The sequence below is a fragment of the Triplophysa rosa genome, linkage group LG11, assembly GCF_024868665.1.
Source record: "Triplophysa rosa linkage group LG11, Trosa_1v2, whole genome shotgun sequence".
Taxonomy (NCBI): domain Eukaryota; kingdom Metazoa; phylum Chordata; class Actinopteri; order Cypriniformes; family Nemacheilidae; genus Triplophysa; species Triplophysa rosa.
In genome coordinates this window covers 22,090,240-22,108,251 of record NC_079900.1, presented here as the reverse complement: position 1 = coordinate 22,108,251, position 18,012 = coordinate 22,090,240, and the positions used below count along the sequence as shown (strand labels likewise).

At 40.4% G+C, this 18,012-nt stretch overlaps 1 protein-coding gene across 5 annotated transcripts in view; it reads left to right on the top strand.

Annotated features, from left to right (window-relative positions):
* The window catches only part of dnm2a (dynamin 2a), a 36,702-nt gene that overhangs the window by 15,892 nt on the left and 2,798 nt on the right, over positions 1–18,012 (top strand). For 2 of the 5 annotated variants that reach the window (XM_057347162.1, XM_057347160.1), the window contains exons 8-18: positions 73–208; positions 377–444; positions 2,940–3,078; positions 4,879–4,965; positions 5,036–5,106; positions 7,834–7,882; positions 13,646–13,756; positions 15,411–15,520; positions 15,605–15,716; positions 17,249–17,413; positions 17,583–17,806. In XM_057347162.1, the coding sequence (XP_057203145.1) occupies positions 73–208; positions 377–444; positions 2,940–3,078; positions 4,879–4,965; positions 5,036–5,106; positions 7,834–7,882; positions 13,646–13,756; positions 15,411–15,520; positions 15,605–15,716; positions 17,249–17,413; positions 17,583–17,806 (1,272 nt within the window). Of the gene's footprint in view, positions 1–72; positions 209–376; positions 445–2,939; positions 3,079–3,875; positions 4,015–4,878; positions 4,966–5,035; positions 5,107–7,833; positions 7,883–9,828; positions 9,841–13,645; positions 13,757–15,410; positions 15,521–15,604; positions 15,717–17,248; positions 17,414–17,582; positions 17,807–18,012 lie in introns of all 5 variants that reach the window. The other 3 variants (XM_057347159.1, XM_057347158.1, XM_057347161.1) reach the window with 3 other exon arrangements.

Genomic DNA, 18,012 nt, shown 5'->3' with positions numbered 1-18,012 from the left:
AGTGTATTCCCGAAGCCCTAGCTTTGAACCATCAGGCACATGTGTGTTAACTTGAGTGCGTGTTGTGTTCAGGATGGTCCAACAATTTGGAGTAGACTTCGAGAAACGCATCGAGGGTTCCGGAGACCAGGTGGATACGGCCGAGCTGTCCGGAGGAGCCAGGATCAACCGAATTTTCCATGAACGCTTCCCGTTCGAGTTGGTCAAGGTAGATGTTTCTGTCTTGATCGAAACCTCTGCTTGAACTGAGAAGCCGTTTTAGAGCAAGCAACTATGGCTTTGATCTCAAGATAACAAGTTGCAACTAGGTCCCGGCAAACCCGGCACCGTTCCTCACAGTTGACGCGAATTGACAAAGTCACTCTCTCTCTTTCAGATTGTGTTTGATGAGAAGGAGCTTCGGCGAGAAATCAGTCACGCCATTAAAAACGTCCATGGTGTCAGGCAAGTGACATCCCACTAACAGCAAGCGCTGGTTTAACCCTGCGGTGGCACTTGTGACTAATCCCTCACTCTCTCACTTCAGTCACACGCTGTCTCTCTCACTCTTGTTATGATGCGGCCGTGCTTTCACAACACGACTGTCAGACCACCGGAATTGCTCTACTGCTCACCTGACATGTTTCTTCTTGTCATCATAGCAGCCCGTATGAAGCACACAACAGTGTAGTATCCTTGGCCGACCGTTTAAAAGGTTCTTTCTTGCGTAAATCCACAGTTGTTAGACAATTATTCATGAGAAAGCAAGGCAGTCGGGCCTTGAAGTTACTGTCAGAAATGCACTTTTTGGGAAGAGGTGGCGGTCCCTGGGAGAACAAATTTACTTTCGTGAGATTCATTTTCAAAAAAAGTTATACAAATTTTTTTTACAAATATTGATTGCATCAATCACACTACACCATTATGTGGCAGATATTAAAGGGATAGTTCACCCAAAAATGAAAATTCTGTTATGAATGACTCAACCTCAAGATATTTAGCAACTGAGATTTATATACATTTTGTTTTGTTGTGTTGAACACAAAATGAGATATTTTGAAGAATGTAGGAAAGCAAACAGTTCTGGGGCACCTTTGACTACCATTTAAATTTGTTCTACTATGGTAGTCAATAGCCATGTTTCCATCCAAAGGTACGAATTTAGCTTATGCACAAAAGTGGAATGTCGCATAAAACATTGGCGAATAACCAGCTAGTCAACTGTCACTTCCTAATAAACAGGCACTAAATATCAGTAAGAAAAGGAGGAGAAGCCACTGAATATAATCATTTTGATATATACAGTAATAATTACTTGCACAAGCAGACGAAACGAAATAAATGCGGTGCTTTTGTGGATGCCTGCTGTTTGGGAAACGCAGTCGTGACAGTTCTGGGAGGCAATTACAGAAATACTTGGCTCAGGCATTTAAAGGTGTCATGAATTAAGACATCAATTTTAACCCGAGCTTTTGTTATATAAGAGGTAATCGTGTTCAAGCGAACATCCTGTAAATGTCAGAACTGAAAACGCCCTAGTTACTGAAATGACAACTTTTATTGACACCAGGCATCTATGACGTCATTGATAGGTTGAACACCGCCTCCACAGAAGAATATCAACCACTACTTCTCTAGACGTTCCAGCTCACATGGGTAAAACATTGAGTGTTTGTTCGCTTCATTTATCCGCGGATTCCTTTGTGAACAAGGCCCAGGTCGACGCTGGATTTGCGGAGAGACTAGATTAAAAAGCAGTGCTGTGCCATCAATATTGGATCCGACAGGAATGGCGCAGCAATCTTGTGTCAGTAAAACATATTTGTACTATGCGTCACTATTGCTTTGTTAGAGATCGCTTGATATGTCCTGATAATGTGTAACCTAACGTTACGTGTCTAACCCAATTCACAGAAGGCTCCCACTAAGTTTACTACACAAACTGTTATCCAATCATAGCAGTGGGCGTTTACTTCCAAGTCTTCAATGCGGCACTCCCATTAACACAGAGCGTTTGTCGAGCCGGCCTCAAAACCCAGCTAGAAAATAGCCTATTACGTATTGATTTTGATGTTTTTGAATGTAAAAACCACGCGAACGTCATAAGTAGACCTCAGGCAACAGTATAAAACAATAAAAAGCCAGTTCAAAACACATTTTAAGAATGACCATAACAACATTTCAGATGCTGTCTCTGGTTAGTCAGGTTCTACCGTCTCGTAGTGCTCGTAGACTGTTTGGAGGAATTGATTCGGCAAATTCGTTTCCATCTCCCATTATTCGCATTAACCCTTTTTCGCAAAAAAGAAAAACCACCTCAAACGAGCTTGTTTTTTTGCGATTTTTATTTCAGATTTGGCGTTTCCAACCCGGCTAATGATGTCTCAGAAATCTGTGTTTAACAGAACAAAGAAATGTATACAGGTTTGGAACAACTTGAGGTTGAGTAATTCATAACAGAATGTTCATTTTTGGGTGAACTGTCCCTTTAATGTGTTTATGATCTGCACTTTTTTAAGCAGTTTGGCTGTGGTCAGGGTTGTTTTTGTTGCCTAAAAATGGTAAATATCGTGTAGTGAGGGCACGGCCTTATGTGTGTAGAAATCTGATGTCTCTGAAATGTCTAACTGGCTTTCTTCCCCACAGAACAAGCCACACCCATCTTTGTTTTTCTTAATTCACTTATTGGTTGATTTTTCTAGTACGTGCAAACTAAACCTGTCTCTTTCTCCGCCTTTTTCTTTCGAATTCCCCCATTCTTCTTTTACTTTCATCTTATCTCTCATCACTTAGTTTCACTTGCAGTATTTTTTTTAATGATGTCATTGTCTCAAATACCTGTCTTGGATTATTTTATGTCGTTTTATTCGTCTTGTTGCCCTCCTCTCTGTTTTTTTCTTCTGTCTGTCTCCGTCTCCGTCTTCTCACGTCTCGCTGTCTGTGTCCCTGTGCGTTCTCAGAACTGGCCTGTTCACCCCAGATCTGGCGTTTGAAGCCATCGTGAAAAAGCAGATCATTAAGCTGAAAGAGCCCTGTCTGAAATGTATCGATCTGGTCATTCAGGAGCTCATCAACACGGTCAGGCAGTGCACCAACAAGGTACTGCAGTACCCCAGCCTGGCCACAGGGGGGCTTCCTGCGAGGGGGTCACACGGCACCTGACACCAATAGACGGTGCTTTTCATGAAAAGCACGGAGGGAGAGCCAGAGGCTGAACGGTAGACTGCGAGTAGGTCCGCGTGTTCGTGTGACCCCCTCGGCCCTCCGGCTGCCTCGTGCGCAGGCTCTGCTATCGTGTGTTGGGGTGTTGTGACGGTCTTGTGAAGTGGAGATGAGCGGAGAGCGACTCTCTCTGGTCATCTGTGGTCTAAAAGGGACGAGCCTCGGGTCCTCGAGGGAACTAAGTGGGGGTTTTTAGGCCAGTTTACACCAAGTCTTAAGTTTCTATGGAGATTCTTCTTCCTGAACGATTTCACCAATGAAAAACTTATGATGACGTCTGCATCAATTGAAAATGTAAATGTTCAAGAAACATAAACTAAACCTAAACTAACAATCAAAAATATGATTCATGTCATTTATCATTTATTTAAAGGCTCTCTTCTGTTTAACGGACTCGGCGTGAAAAACATGTACAAAGCTGTTCCTCCTCTTTGTTTTGGACTTTGTGTAACCAGGCTTTTAGGCTATGTTCATCATTGTGCGATGATGCATCATTCAAGAGCTTGTTTTAAAACCCGCGGCTGCCCCTTTTGGACCTCATTTTGTATCTGTTCATAAATAAGCAATGATTAATCAACTAAAACGGTTCTCTCTTTTTATTCTTCTCCTTTTTCCTTTCTCTTTTCTGTCCCCTTTTAACACACTCGAACTCCCGCAAATCTGCCGCCCTTCAGAACGGGGTTGTTCACCCCTGACCTTGCTTTTGAGACTATTGTGAAAAAACAGATCCGCAAACTGAAAGAGCCCAGCCTGAAATGTGTGGACCTGGTGGTGTCCGAACTCACCACCCTCGTCAGGAAGTGTTCCAACAAGGTAACCGGGAGTCGCGAGGAGGCGGAGCGTATATCGCAACGCCTCCCTCTTTTCCACACGCTGCAGCCCACTCGCCCAATCAGCTTCATCCGTATGAAATCAGCCTCAGTCTCTCCTCTGCCACACCCATCATGTATTTGGAACGTGTTCGTGTCACACTCATGTGTACTGTCCTACAATAAACCAATTTCATAGCCTCTGTGAATCCCAGAGATTGCTTGAAAAAATCCAGTTTTCAAGTTAAATCCGTTTCCAGATATCCGACATTTTTAATACCCACCCTCGCCTTCTCAGGCTCTTTGTTAGAGCATCAGTTAGCCAACCTTTCATCCCCAGCTCGGGCCTGACAAATAAACGGCTGCTGCAGTTGTCATAGCAACAAAGATTTGTTCATCTGCCCTCTTGTGGTTATAAAAGGAACTGCCTTCACAAATTCATTTTTTTCCATTTACTCATTCTTTGCATTGCTTTAATCCTTTCCCTGCATCACTCTCAGCTCCGGAATACCCGTGTTGTGACTTCGACCTTGTGTTTCGGAGGTTATCTGCACAAAACACAACATATTTGACTTTTGTTTAGCACTTGATCTCTATTTATTCCTGGCTGAGAGTGATTCTTTGCTTCCCGCACAACTCTCTTAAAATTGCTGGTTCTCTGTGTCTGTGCATATGAGCGCATGCTCTGATTTCTTGTGCATGGTAGCTTAGCTAAAAACTCGTCCTCACCCACGTCAGCATGTGAAATATGTCGATTGCGGTTAGCTCTGTGTTCTCGTCTTGAATGTCTGCGTGCGTGCATTCACGTGTGCGACTGTGGTCGCGTGTACATGTCGTTGCTGCATCTGTGTGGTGTTTTTCTCCACAGCTGGGCTCTTTCCCCAGACTGCGAGAAGAGACAGAGAGGATTGTCACTACTTACGTCAGAGAGAGAGAAGGCAAGACCAAGGACCAGGTGCGAGACCAACTTGTTGAACTTTTTGGGGGGGAATTTGCTCATTTAGTGACATAACTTCATTCCCCAGGTTCTTCTGCTGATCGACGTCGAGCTGTCTTACATCAACACCAACCATGAGGACTTCATTGGATTCGCAAAGTACGTGTAACACGCAGTGCATCAACTCTTGTTCGCTTTTATTCAAAAGCATGACCTCCCCTCCAAACCGTAACCAGCTTACAGTGTTTACAGGGAGTATTTGGGTGATGTGTCTCAACTGTCAGCATTACTTCTGTTTTACTAAAAGTCTGACCAACATGTGAAGCAACAAACATTGCATAAATAAACTGAGATGATATATACTGGTGTAACTATCTAACACAGCCTACATGGTGCCAGAAAGTGACAGATATTTACAACATGGATCATCCAGATGTCTTCTCCTTTTATTTTAATGGTTGTCCTGCAGAAGACATTTAATCTTGCTCGATTCAATTCAGTTTTATTTATATAATGCTTTTCACTATTTTGCATTGTTGCAAAGCAGCTTTACACAATTAGCCAGTAGTTACTGTAATAAATAGATGTAATTATGAAAAAAGACAACACCGAATACATGGTATTATAATACACAGTACTATTGCAGATTTTCTCAATACGACGTTGATGAAACTCAACAGAAGTTTCACAAGTTTATATTTAGACATTTATATTCAAAGTACTATTAATAGTACTCTAATAATCTAACACTTAACAGTAGGGCTGGGCAAAAAAAATCTGTTTCAATATACACAAGTGTGTTTAAAGTTTAATATACAGGTTTGTGGCTCTTCATTTCATTCTTTAATTCACCATTGTAATGTGATATTTGATGATTTTTTTTAGAAATATCTATAGGATTTGTATTAAATCTATAATCATTGACTCGAATCGAGAGCTTGTGAATCGGAATCGAATCGGAACATCAGAATCGATACCCAGCCCTACTTAACAGTAGGGTAAAGTTTGCTGACCAGTGCTAACCAGGGCTTACAAACGGAAAAAAAATTCATTCGTTCCACTCCGAGCAGAATCAGTATTTTAACGTGTCTGTTTTTGTGTTTCTTCTGAAATATTTCGTTCCAAAAATGGTTTAATACCGGTTCATAACGTTATTTTAGTTTAGCTTATACCTTGTACAATTACAAAGCCTAAAAATACACATTTTTGCTTTGTGTTTAAACTTTACGTTTTTAAACATGTTTTAACTCGCAGTAAAGCTATTAAACATACCTCCGTACATGTGGTTGAGACTCAACAAAGTGTGTTGTGGGGTTGGCGTTTACAGATGTCTTGCGTAATAGTTTGCCATCAGAGCGCGGTCATTTCAAAGTGCGTTCACGTTCTCTTTCACATAATTGTGTAGCCTACATAAACAAAGGACAAACAGGGCCTTTGTACGCCTGGTCACTTCATGGCCTAATAAGCTAAACAGATATGAATCATATATTCTATTCCCGCGCTAAATGCAAAAACATTATTCAGCATTAATTCACTCTTCCGTCTGCCGTTTACATGTACATATAAAAGAACACAGGGAAAATGTACGTCGCAAAAAGCAATCACAAGCTTTTAACGATGTCTTTAGTACTTTTCTGGACCTTGACAGAAATTATTACCATTATGTCCATGAGGAAGCCTGGAAACCTCTCGGATGTTATCAAAAATGTCTTTATTTGTGTTCTGAATACACTGTGAGGTCTTGAAACATGTAGAACGTCATCTGGGTGAGTAAAAACTGACAACATTTTTTTGGGGGGTGCGAACTATCCCTTTAAATTACAGTGTCCAGACATCTTTATATATTTTATAGGAACTATATAACTCAGTAATCTACTAGAAAAGCTAAAGGCTAACAAATTTCTTGATGCCTATAATTTTCTACTTTGCGGTCATGCTAAGGACATAAATGCAGATTTTTGCTACTTTGGTATACCCACTTTGTAGTTTTTTCTTTGAAGATCTTGCAGCATAACAACTTCCACAGAACACTTTGGAGTACAAAGTTCAAACAATCGCATTTCAGTCATGCATTTATGAATCCGTAATACATAATCGTGCTCTCCGTGCGCTAAACTGAGTTCTACCTAAACCATAAAAATGCATTTAAATTTTTTTTTTAATTATTGACGTAGTCGACAAGTTAGATTATTACGACACATCTATATATCCATCTCAGAAATTAACTTCATATAAAGAAATGTAGCATGTTTAAACATCTGTGAAAGTCACACTTGGAGAACTGTGTCTCCTGTGTATTGTAATGCATTGTGTTTCAGTGAAACAGACTACATTGTTCAGTTTCCAGCAAGTGCATTATGGGTAAAGCATTAGACAACAAGTGCACTAGTGCATGTCTTTGTCTTCTCTGACGGCTAGTGTACGACCGAGGATTGATGGCATGTGCGTTGTTTGCATGCTCGGTTCTTAAAGTTAGAGCTGCCTGTAGTACATAGAGAATCAGGCCTGTGTTGACCCCACTCGATCTGCGTGTGACCTCATGCGCATGCTGTGCGTGATTATACCGGTTGATAGGAAACCTCTGTTAACCGATCTCGTCCCGTCACTTTCAGTCTTGACTTCAAACGGATGGATGATGGTACCCCACCGGGGTATGGCAACAACAGGTGCGCTAGCGCCCCCTCAACCACCCACCCATGTTAATCAGACCTCCTTTTCTTTCTCTAACCCCTCCTCATGTCTCAAAGACATGGTTGCTCCCATCCAGAGAGCAATCCAGAGGAGGTTTACACAGTCAGCTTTACTTTTGTTCTATTCTGACAATACAAACTGCATCGTTCAATCATTGCCTGATCGATGTTTGTCTGTGTTTGTCCCCACCTGCAGTGCCCAGCAGAGGAACACTGTCAGCAAGAAGAGGGCCGTTCCCAACCAGGTACTCATTTCTTTGCTTTCTCACACTTTTGAATCCTCACTGATGTCTTTCTTTTTGTCCCCACATCACCCCCTTATTACTGTTACCCCTGAACACAAGAGGGCTTATCCTGAACCCTTTCTCTCCACTCCCTCTGATGGAAAACTAATCTGTATATTTTCCCCAATGTCTTTATTACTTATTCACATGATGAAGCGCATCCTTTTACACTGTGTCCTAACCAGGATAGACTCCATGAAGTGGCAGGTGATTCTTATTTGTAACGGGCATTGGGTCATCCAACCTGACCTGATAGGGAATTCGTAACTATTTTAAAGGTGGCTATTTCGTATGAATGTTTTACTATGTGAGTGTACAATTATTAGAAAAAAGCCCACCCCTAAACTCAACATGAAAATATATGATTATTAGAAAAAGGCAACTGAAGCCCCTCCCCTAACCCCACCCCTAAACTCAACGTGAAAATATATGATTATTAGAAAAAAGCAACTGAAGCCCCTCATACTAAAACGTACAAATAAGATCGTACGAATTCAAATGAATTAGCCACCTCGTGAAATATTTACGAATTCCTGTGAGATCGTGTTGGGTCATCATGTTTTTCCAAAGCGTTGTGTTGGGTAGTCCCGCCCACCGTGAAATCTCATTGGTCCAAAATCCTGCCCCACCTAATTATATTATCTACGTTGTAGCAAAGGCCCGAAGAAGTACAATTTGTAATTCTCTTTTTAACTAGAGATGCACCAATATATCGGAAGATAACCGGTAGATAAAAGCTATTTTTCACGCTATCAGCCGATAGTTTAAAAACATGGTCGATGATCAGGGTCGATCAAAAGAGGACAGGAAAATTTTATGAATTTGTGCTCTGTATATAGAAAATGTTAAGAAACATCACCAGTTTGATGTTCAATATTACTAGTCATTATATGAATTAATAACATTCGGTATGTTAAGAAATATTAATTTAATCTTCAGAATCGGCATCTGCAGATATCACTTTGAGGAATCTGCTATCGGTATCGGTGGAGAAATTAAGTATCGGTGCATCTAACAATCACAATAAAGTTTGTGGGGCACAGGAAATGTAAAGACATTTGTATTTTCAAGTTTCCAGTGTTTTAAATAAGTTTAGCAACACAAACATTTTCATTTTTTTCTGAGAAACAATATTATTGTAAGTTACTCAAGTTTCGTAAGTAACTTTACAACATCAGATATGATCCGATGGCTGTGTTCTGCAGCATTTTTACTGTTATGACCACTTTCAGTTTCTTCTTGCCGAAATATTGTTGTCACACCTGGTTAGGACGCGGTTGTATGGTTGTGTAACTGTTTTATACAGTATAAATAAATGTTGCCCAGCAGTGAGGAATAACAGTCCGGCTGAAGTCCCAAAGATTTTCCTCGCGTATAAAAAAGGTGTCAAGCCAATGTGTAATTTGGAAGCATGCTGTGATATTAAAACGCGACGTTTAGTCAGAGAGCTATTTCCTCCCCTGCCTTTGAGAAACTGCTTTCACGCATGATTCCTCAACAACAACAACAGAATGAATAATCAATGCATTATTTTGTTTGTCTTGCCTTAATTTAACACAACCATTTTTTTGAGTGTAATTCAGAATGTGCATGGATCCAACTGTGACAATGATGCAGCTTGTTATTAAAATCTGATTTGTGGTACAGTCAGAAAATCTAATAGCATGTAACTTTGTTGCTCTCTCTCTCCCTCTCTCTGACTCTCTTTCTGTCTGTCGTCTTCTCACTCTTTGTCCGTTTTCATCCTTGTCTACACTTCAACTTTTGTCTCTCTCTGACTCTTTTCTGATGACTCACTCATCACACCCCTGTCCCTTTAAATCTTCCCCTTTCTAATCCCTCGTCCTGGACTGTTCTTCTTTTCTTGCTTTGCTTGTCTCCTTTTCTCAACCCCCTTGTCACTGCAGGGTGAAATACTGGTAAGTACCCCAAACATCGTGCCACGCCCAGTTAGAGGTCACCAGCGCTCATCCAGTCAGGAGAACTGAGGCCACCAATCAGAACTCACGTTGAGCAGCGGGGGCGGGGTGGGGGCGGGGCTCTTTAAACTTCATCCAGCGCTGTAAAGCTGATTATTTGTCTTTTGCTCTGCAGCTCTGTGGCCTGAGAGAAGGTGAAGCAGAGAAGGTATAGTCTGGAGGAAAACTGGAACAAATAAACAATAACTTACGGTTACAAGTAATCGGTAACCGCACTGGAATCCTCCGTCAAATGTCCACTGTAATTCGTGGCGTCACCTAACGTTCGGTAATTCTCGTAATTGAGAGAACCCTACTAACAATGTGTTTTGAGCAAATGTCACAGTGCACCCTTTATATCGTAATTCGATGTATCGTGGTATGCATGTTAGGTTTTGTTATGAGAAAAGTGTTTGTGTATGCGAGAGAAGCGAAGGCCTTGGTTGTCCTGCGTCTGGATGTGAGTTCTGGAGGCTCGGGCTGGGTGAGCAGAGTTTGCCTTGTGGAGAATCAGCCTCTCTGTCATCATGGTGGGTGGGTGGGGCCAAGAAAACATCCAATCAGATTGGGGAACCAAACTCTACCCCAACAGTTTTACATGTGGTTTGTGTTTGGTTTTTCTTGATGTGGTGTAAGATTCACCGTTTTTTTTTTTAGTCTGTTTGAGATGGGGCTGGGCGGTATAAAACCAAAATAATACATTTTAGGCTTTTAACAATATTTTATGCACCATGATACTGTACACTGCTGTTTTGAAGTTTGAAGGGTCACTTAAATGCTTTCTCCAGTCGCTTTGGATAAAAGCATCTCCTAAATATATACATGTACATGTCGTCATTCACTATTCAAATTTGTCCTCAAAATTTTAGAATAATTGCGAAGTCATAAAACTTTGTGTTGTGTTATGTTGTGACTAAAAAAAGTTTAAAATGAATCAAAAATACTTTAAAATCTTTATTAGGCTTTTATTTGATGTTTTTTCTTCATTATTTGGTCATCCATATAAAAAACTTTTTTTTTTCTTTTGACGCAAGCGGATACAGTTGTGAAAAGATCAAGAGACCATTTCACAGTTATTTTCAGCTATTCTAAATTCATTATTTATAGGTACGTGTTTAGGTATTGATCATTTCTGTTTCATTCTGTGAACTACTAACAATATTTCTCCCAAATAAAAAAATCTAGTTTTTTTACCTTGATTTTTATCTCAGTTTTCGTGTGTCTTGTCATCAGTCTTTCACATTGCTGTTGGAGGACTTTGTCACTCCCGAGGTTTGATTTCGTTGAGATACACTGGACTGGAATGGCCACAATACATCTAGAAATGCTGATTAAATTAACATTTGGAATGGTCTCTTCATTTTTTTGTCTACAATAAATGTAAGCATGAATCTTTGGATCAGAAGGTCTTTATTAAAGTGACCCCAAAATTAAGTAAAGTGACTCTAACTGTTGAACAGTTTGTGTAATAAAAGTATTAAGCTTCACACAAATATAAAATTATTTAACTATAATGTATAAAATTATAATGTTAAAAATTATAATTATAATATATGAAGAGTTTGGTTCCAAAATGAGATTTTTCTTTTTAAATCATGTTTTTTATTGTTATCATGTCTTTATTGTGTTTTATTGTATTAGTTAGCTGTATTTTTTTAGTTATTTTGGCTAAACCCAAACAAACAAACTGCAGTTTGATTGATATTAATTGGAATCCACAATAAAAAAAAAACATGATTTTTGAACATTTGAGTTATCTCATTTTGGAACCAAACTCTTCATATATTCACAGAGATGAGTTTTTGTTGCTACCAAGTTTAAATCAGTGGTGCTTTTATGTTAGTCTTAACTCCCTCATACTCGCAAATCATTACATTTGTTTAACCACACAAACAACCAAAAATAAACCCATGGCAACAATATTCACAGTGTTTATGTGTATATCGCCCAACCCTAGTCTAATGGGTACTGGCCCTTTTATATATATTTTTTCTTCTTGCTGTGTCAGTACTGGCCAGACCGTGGCAGTATCGAGTCCCTTTTGCTAATCACTTTAATTCACAAAATGAGCCGTTCAACCTCATAGAAATCTCTTTTTGGGGTTTCATGAATAGGGGAATTCCTTTTGGGCTATTCATGAATCGTCTCCGTGGGCATCCTCTAATCCTTACTTAAAAATCACATCTATCACCAAATTTCTCATAAATGCTCATAAAAGCTGATCATACTTTTCCAACCCTTTCATGTATATGTTAATAATTATGTTTTTGCATGTACGTTATAACAAGCTTCGTATAATTCAGAGAGAAAGCGGTTCAAGGAAAAACGAGAGAGAACAGAAAATAGGGTCAAGCTCTTGTTTCATTCAGCTGTGGGCGGCAAAGTGAAATCGGATCCGCGTTGGAGAATTCAGAACTCAAGCCAAACTCTGACCGCAGATATTTGCTGGGTTTTTGTCTAATGAAAACACAGAGCACTTTCCCCTCTCTTAGTTGTGGTAACTCGCAGCAGAAACCTCCTACTCATCGAGCTATCCTCATCTCATCCACCTTCTGTCTCTTTCCCCTCGCGTATTCAGTTTGCCGCCTCTCAGAGACGGTTTTCAAGGCTTAAGAGAGTCGATGGCATTTCCCCATCAAGGCAAACGGGTCTATATAGTCTGTCTGGCGCTGCTTTCTGCCTGTGTTGTTTCTCTTGGCCCTCTCACACTAACTCTTCCCCCTTCTCTCGAAGTTTGACGCCAGCTTTACGGAAAAAAAGTAAAGGGAAACGGAGAAAGGGGACGCTATCGAAATATGTTTGTGGTACAATATTTCCTTGGTTAATGCGAGAGGTTCATTGATGCCGCGTGGTAAAACTAAGTAATGAGGCGGTGTCAGGATGCGTGTTTATTTAAGTCAAACTGTATTCGCAGCCCATTTGACTTTCATAATGTTACGACAAAACTATTCAGTCCGAAAGACCGTAGGGTGAGCGTTACCTAAATGAAGCCGTGCGGTTGTAGAAGTACAGGGACTCCGAACCTACATTTATTTTACGTTCTAAATTCATTTCTTACTTTTGATCTCATGTTGACTTTAGGAAGCGTGTACCCACAATCCTTCATATTTCAGAGACCCTTTTAAACAACATTGCGTTCCCATTACTAGCGTTATCTCTACCTCCCCTCCCTATTTAAACAACTAACTTTTTTACATCCCTAGTGTCTGTACTTCCTTGTATCTTCATGATACCACCTTACCTGCTTCTCCTTTCACTATTCAATACTTTCCTCGTCCTTCGTAACACCTGAGCGTCTTTCTCAGTTTAACATCACTAACGCCGCTCTGTTTTGTTAAGCAGCATGCAGTCTAGCTTTTACTCACCGAGTTGACCCTAACATACCACCGCCGACCTCTGTTCCTCCAGCAGGCCAGTCGTTCTGGATGGCATCTGCTGACACATAACCCTGTCATTTAGAAAGAACTCGTGTAGAGAGAAAAAAAGACAAGCACGAGAAAATTGTTCCTTTTTATTGTCTTTTATTGTCGCTGTATTTCAAGACTGTTTTAGTATGCAAGTTAACTTGCATCTCTTAGCTGTAAGCATTAGCAAAATATCAAAAGATACCACAAAATATTTCCGCAGCAGGTAAGTCGTAGGGCTTTTGATTTCAGGGTTTGAAGACACAAGACTATTGAATATATGAACGTGGCTCTAATAAATGTTTCCCCACCCCTGTGGCATGCCCTGCTCCCTCCTCCTCCCCACCTCCACCCTCCCACAGGTGATCCGTAAAGGTTGGCTAACCCTCAACATCAGCATCATGAAGGGAGGCTCCAAGGACTATTGGTTCGTCCTTACGGCTGAATCTCTGTCCTGGTACAAGGATGAAGAGGTAAGATGCATCTGTTCTTCATTTCCCTTTCTCATCCCCCACCCTCAAAGCTGACGCCACTGAAGTCGGGCTTGAACCCATGTGTGCGTTGGATTCTGCTCTGATGGGCCTTGGGTTTATATTATTTAGAAATGTAGCTTTGAAGCACCGTCTTTCTTGATCCGTCTGTTGATACGTGCAGTCCGGTTTGCTCAAAGCGCAGGTGTGTGTGTCCCAGCCCAGCCTAACCAATGTGCGGACTACTGTTCAGCTGCAGCATGATGAACAGGTAGTCTGAACACTGGGCAGGCGGGGGGGAGGCAAGAGGCTGGTGGGACCACGGGTCACTGCCCTGGAGACCGCACACGACTGTAGAGGATAGCAAACAGTTCAGACGGGTACACTGATAAAGGGTGAATCTCACCAAACCTGTCCACGTCAGATTTCACTCATCTAAAGAAATCAACCAAAATATATTTATTTCGTCGTTACTATTTGCAGTTACTATAATAGAAATGCGTATTAAATTTCAACTATGTAATGCAGAAAGAAAATGAGACATGAACTTATTTACATTTTGATTTAATTGTTAGCTACATTTTTTATAAACTGCTTCCTGGGGATTAACGAAAAAAGTCGTATGCATTTTATCATAAGAAATATGACCTGGACATGTGTTGCGTAAATTTCACTTTAATGGAAAATTCCACGTAATCGAAATCGTACGTTTTTACGTTGAAATGTTTACGCATTTACATGCATACAAAACGTCTCGTTGAAGCAAAAAGTCAAACAAAGAAGAGCATTTCTGTAGCGACCCACATATTCAACTTACAAATGTGTGTGAGATTATGATACATATATTAAAGCTAATACAAGAACTTTTGTGTTAATATATCGATAATGTTCCGATTCAAAAGTTTGTCAAACATTCAGTATACTCACATGCTCACTGATGCGTGCTGACGGAATACATATTCCAGGCCTCTTCAAGAAAAATACTGGCCATCAAATCTGTTCTTACCATCTAAACGTCACACGCTAGCAGTTTTTGAACTTTATCATTGTTTTACGAAAACCGCGTCTTCGTCGATGGTTCCCGAAGAACAGAAGTACAAAGATCGAGCGAGCGAGATGCAAGTAAGAAAGGACGAGACGAGAGAGTCGATGTGACGTGGCAAGCCCACTGAAATGTTCCAGCCGGGATCTGACTTTGGAATTTGCAGGAAATCGTACTGGGTTACTAGGGGGTTGTGTGTGTGTGTGTGTGTGTGTGTGTGTGTGTTGGGGGCAGGGAAGAGTGATGTAACTGTTGGGACCATAGCAGCGCAGACATAAACGATTCCAGATGTTTCTTCTCAACTCAACAGAACCAGTTGGCAGCCCATCAGACTCCTCCTCTCCTCTTTCTTCTTATGGGTTCACATCCCCCTCTCTGACTTGGCAACCTGGTGGTCCTTCTTTAAATAAAGGCCTGATATTGGACAAAAATACATTTTTTTCCCTCATTTAATGCTCCAGTAACTCCCTCCTCCCCCCGATTGTCCGGCATAGTTTTTACCATTCTGCAATGGTGATAATATTTCAGTCTGCAAGTTCGACTACTGGTTTTGATGAAGATTTGTGCAACTGTGGCCATTTTGTAACTCCTGTCTTTCCGCCGTCTCTCCAACAGGAAAAAGAGAAGAAATACATGCTTCCTCTGGATAACCTGAAGCTCAGAGACGTGGAGAAAGGCTTTATGTCCACTAAGCACATTTTTGCTATCTTCAACACCGAGCAAAGGTCAGGGCTGTGTGCGGCTGTACGTGTTTGCGTGTTTGTGTAAGTGTGCGGTCGATTCATGTGCGTGTTTGGTCGCCTCTGCAGGAACGTGTATAAGGACTTGCGTCAGATCGACCTGGCCTGTGACGCGCAGGAGGACATGGATAGCTGGAAAGCCTCTTTTCTCAGAGCGGGCGTTTATCCTGAGAAAGATCAGGTACAAATGTTTGTGTGCACACGTCTGGTTTTTCAACATGAAACGGCAATCTAAGAAAAGACCTTTATTCAGCTTGACTTGATTGGCTGTTGAGCTGTGATGTTTTTGAAGGCGATTGCTATTAAAGTGATAGTTCACCCCAAAATGAAAATTCTGTCATCATTTCCTCACCCTCTTGTCGTGTCAAACCTGTATGAGTTTCTTTCTTCCGCAGAACACAAAAGAAGATATTTTGCAAAATGTTGTTGACCGAACAGCGATGGCAGCCATTCACTTGCATTGGTTTTGTGTCCATACAATAGAAGTCAATGGCTGCCACTGCTGTTCGGTTACCAACATTCTTCAAAATATCTTCTTTTGTGTTCTGCGGAAGAAAGAAAGTCATACAGGTTTGAAATGACAAGAGGGTGAGTAAATTATGACTTTTTTCATTTTTGGGTGAACTGTCCCTTTAAGGCCCACATAAAGAACAATAACTATAAAAGAAGAGTTCTTAAAATCTTTCTAAATTTATAAGAACACTGGAGTTCATACCACAACTATAACAATAACAGTAAAGAGGAATAACATTTTTGGAATCATTTTAAGAGACGTTTCTTGAAATTTCTTGTGAAGTTGTGATCTCTTTAGGAAGTGATTATATCGTACAATTATTTTTTACAGTTAGTATCGGTCACATACCACAAAATTTTTATACAAGAAAAAAAACACACAATTACTATCAGTTAGTATCATCAATGTACAACCTTCGATGTTATTGCAAATATTTAAAATACCGTGTATTCTATATATTTCGTCACTTATTTAATGTGAATCTGCAACAACGCAAAATTGTGAAAAGTCCTATAGAAACCAATTAAATTACATTTTAAATATAAAGTAATGTAATAATAAAATTAAATAAATATATATATATCTTAAATATCATGTAATCCATGTAGTCTTTTGGTGTTGACGTTAATATATTTATATATCTACAGTATATCTTTCTGGTTGTTAATAGGACTTTAGTATTGCTCATTGGGTTAGTGAGTTTGACAAAACCGCTACATCTAAATATTAACTTGCATGCAGTTTGGCATTAAGAAATCCTAAATTAAAATACGTGGTTCACATTATGTATACGTATGATTTTTGTCTGGCAGGTGACATGATGGCTCAATACTCTTTACACCCATTACAAGGCCCGCGAGCCAGACGGAAGGGTGTTTTTAGCGTGTCTGCAGTTTTTATTACCTTTGCATTAATATTCAATCAACTACCAAAAGATATGCGTTATATGAAGGCTAAAACACTTAAGATTGATGTTATGAACTTGTAAATTGCAATCAATACAGTGTTCAAAATTAGCGCCGCTTGTTAAGAGGTTTTAAGTAACTGCCCAGAATACCTCTAAGCCACATGACAAGTACATGTAAGAAAACACTTCAAATACCACACAGCTGCACACTAGTATAAGGCAAATGCAAAGTTAATGTTACATTTTTATATGTTCATATGTAACAGTAAAGCTGAGGTGTGTGTGCGTGTAGGTGGAGCCTGAAGATGCTGCGCCAGCAGACAGCTTCTCCATGGACCCTCAGCTGGAGAGGCAGGTAGAGACCATCCGTAACCTGGTGGACTCCTACATTGGTATTGTCAACAAGACCATCAGAGACCTCATGCCCAAGACTATCATGCATCTCATGATCAACAACGTAAGTAGACCATTGCAGACAAGCAGTCGATTTTGTAGTTCATTGATTTATCTCGCAAAACAAAACAAGAAAGCTCACGTCAATTGGTCCTTGAATCCCTTAGGTTTGCCATCCGAGTATTATATTCAAATTTGCCATACGTTTCATTTTGCGTTGTCTTCATTTTCAGGCTAAAGACTTCATCCATTCCGAGCTGCTGGCGTATCTGTACTCATCAGGAGATCAGAACAGCCTGATGGAGGAGTCTGCAGACCAGGCCCAGCGCAGAGAAGAGATGCTGCGCATGTACCACGCCATCAAAGAGGCCCTCAGCCTCATCGGTGACATAAGCACCAGCACCGTGTCCACACCCGTGCCTCCGCCTGTGAACGACACCTGGGTTCCTGAGACGAGGTGAGACCGCATCATGCAGAACATGATCTTCAAAACAGAATACTGCCTTGATATATTTACTTGAATTCAATTCAAGATCTTCGTTGTTGTTTGTATTTTGGTACAATGAACAACTTATTTCGTTTTTTTTTGTCATGAGAAGGTGGGCTAATAAATTGCAAGACAATAATATATCATAAAATCTGAATTTGAATAATGTGCAGTAC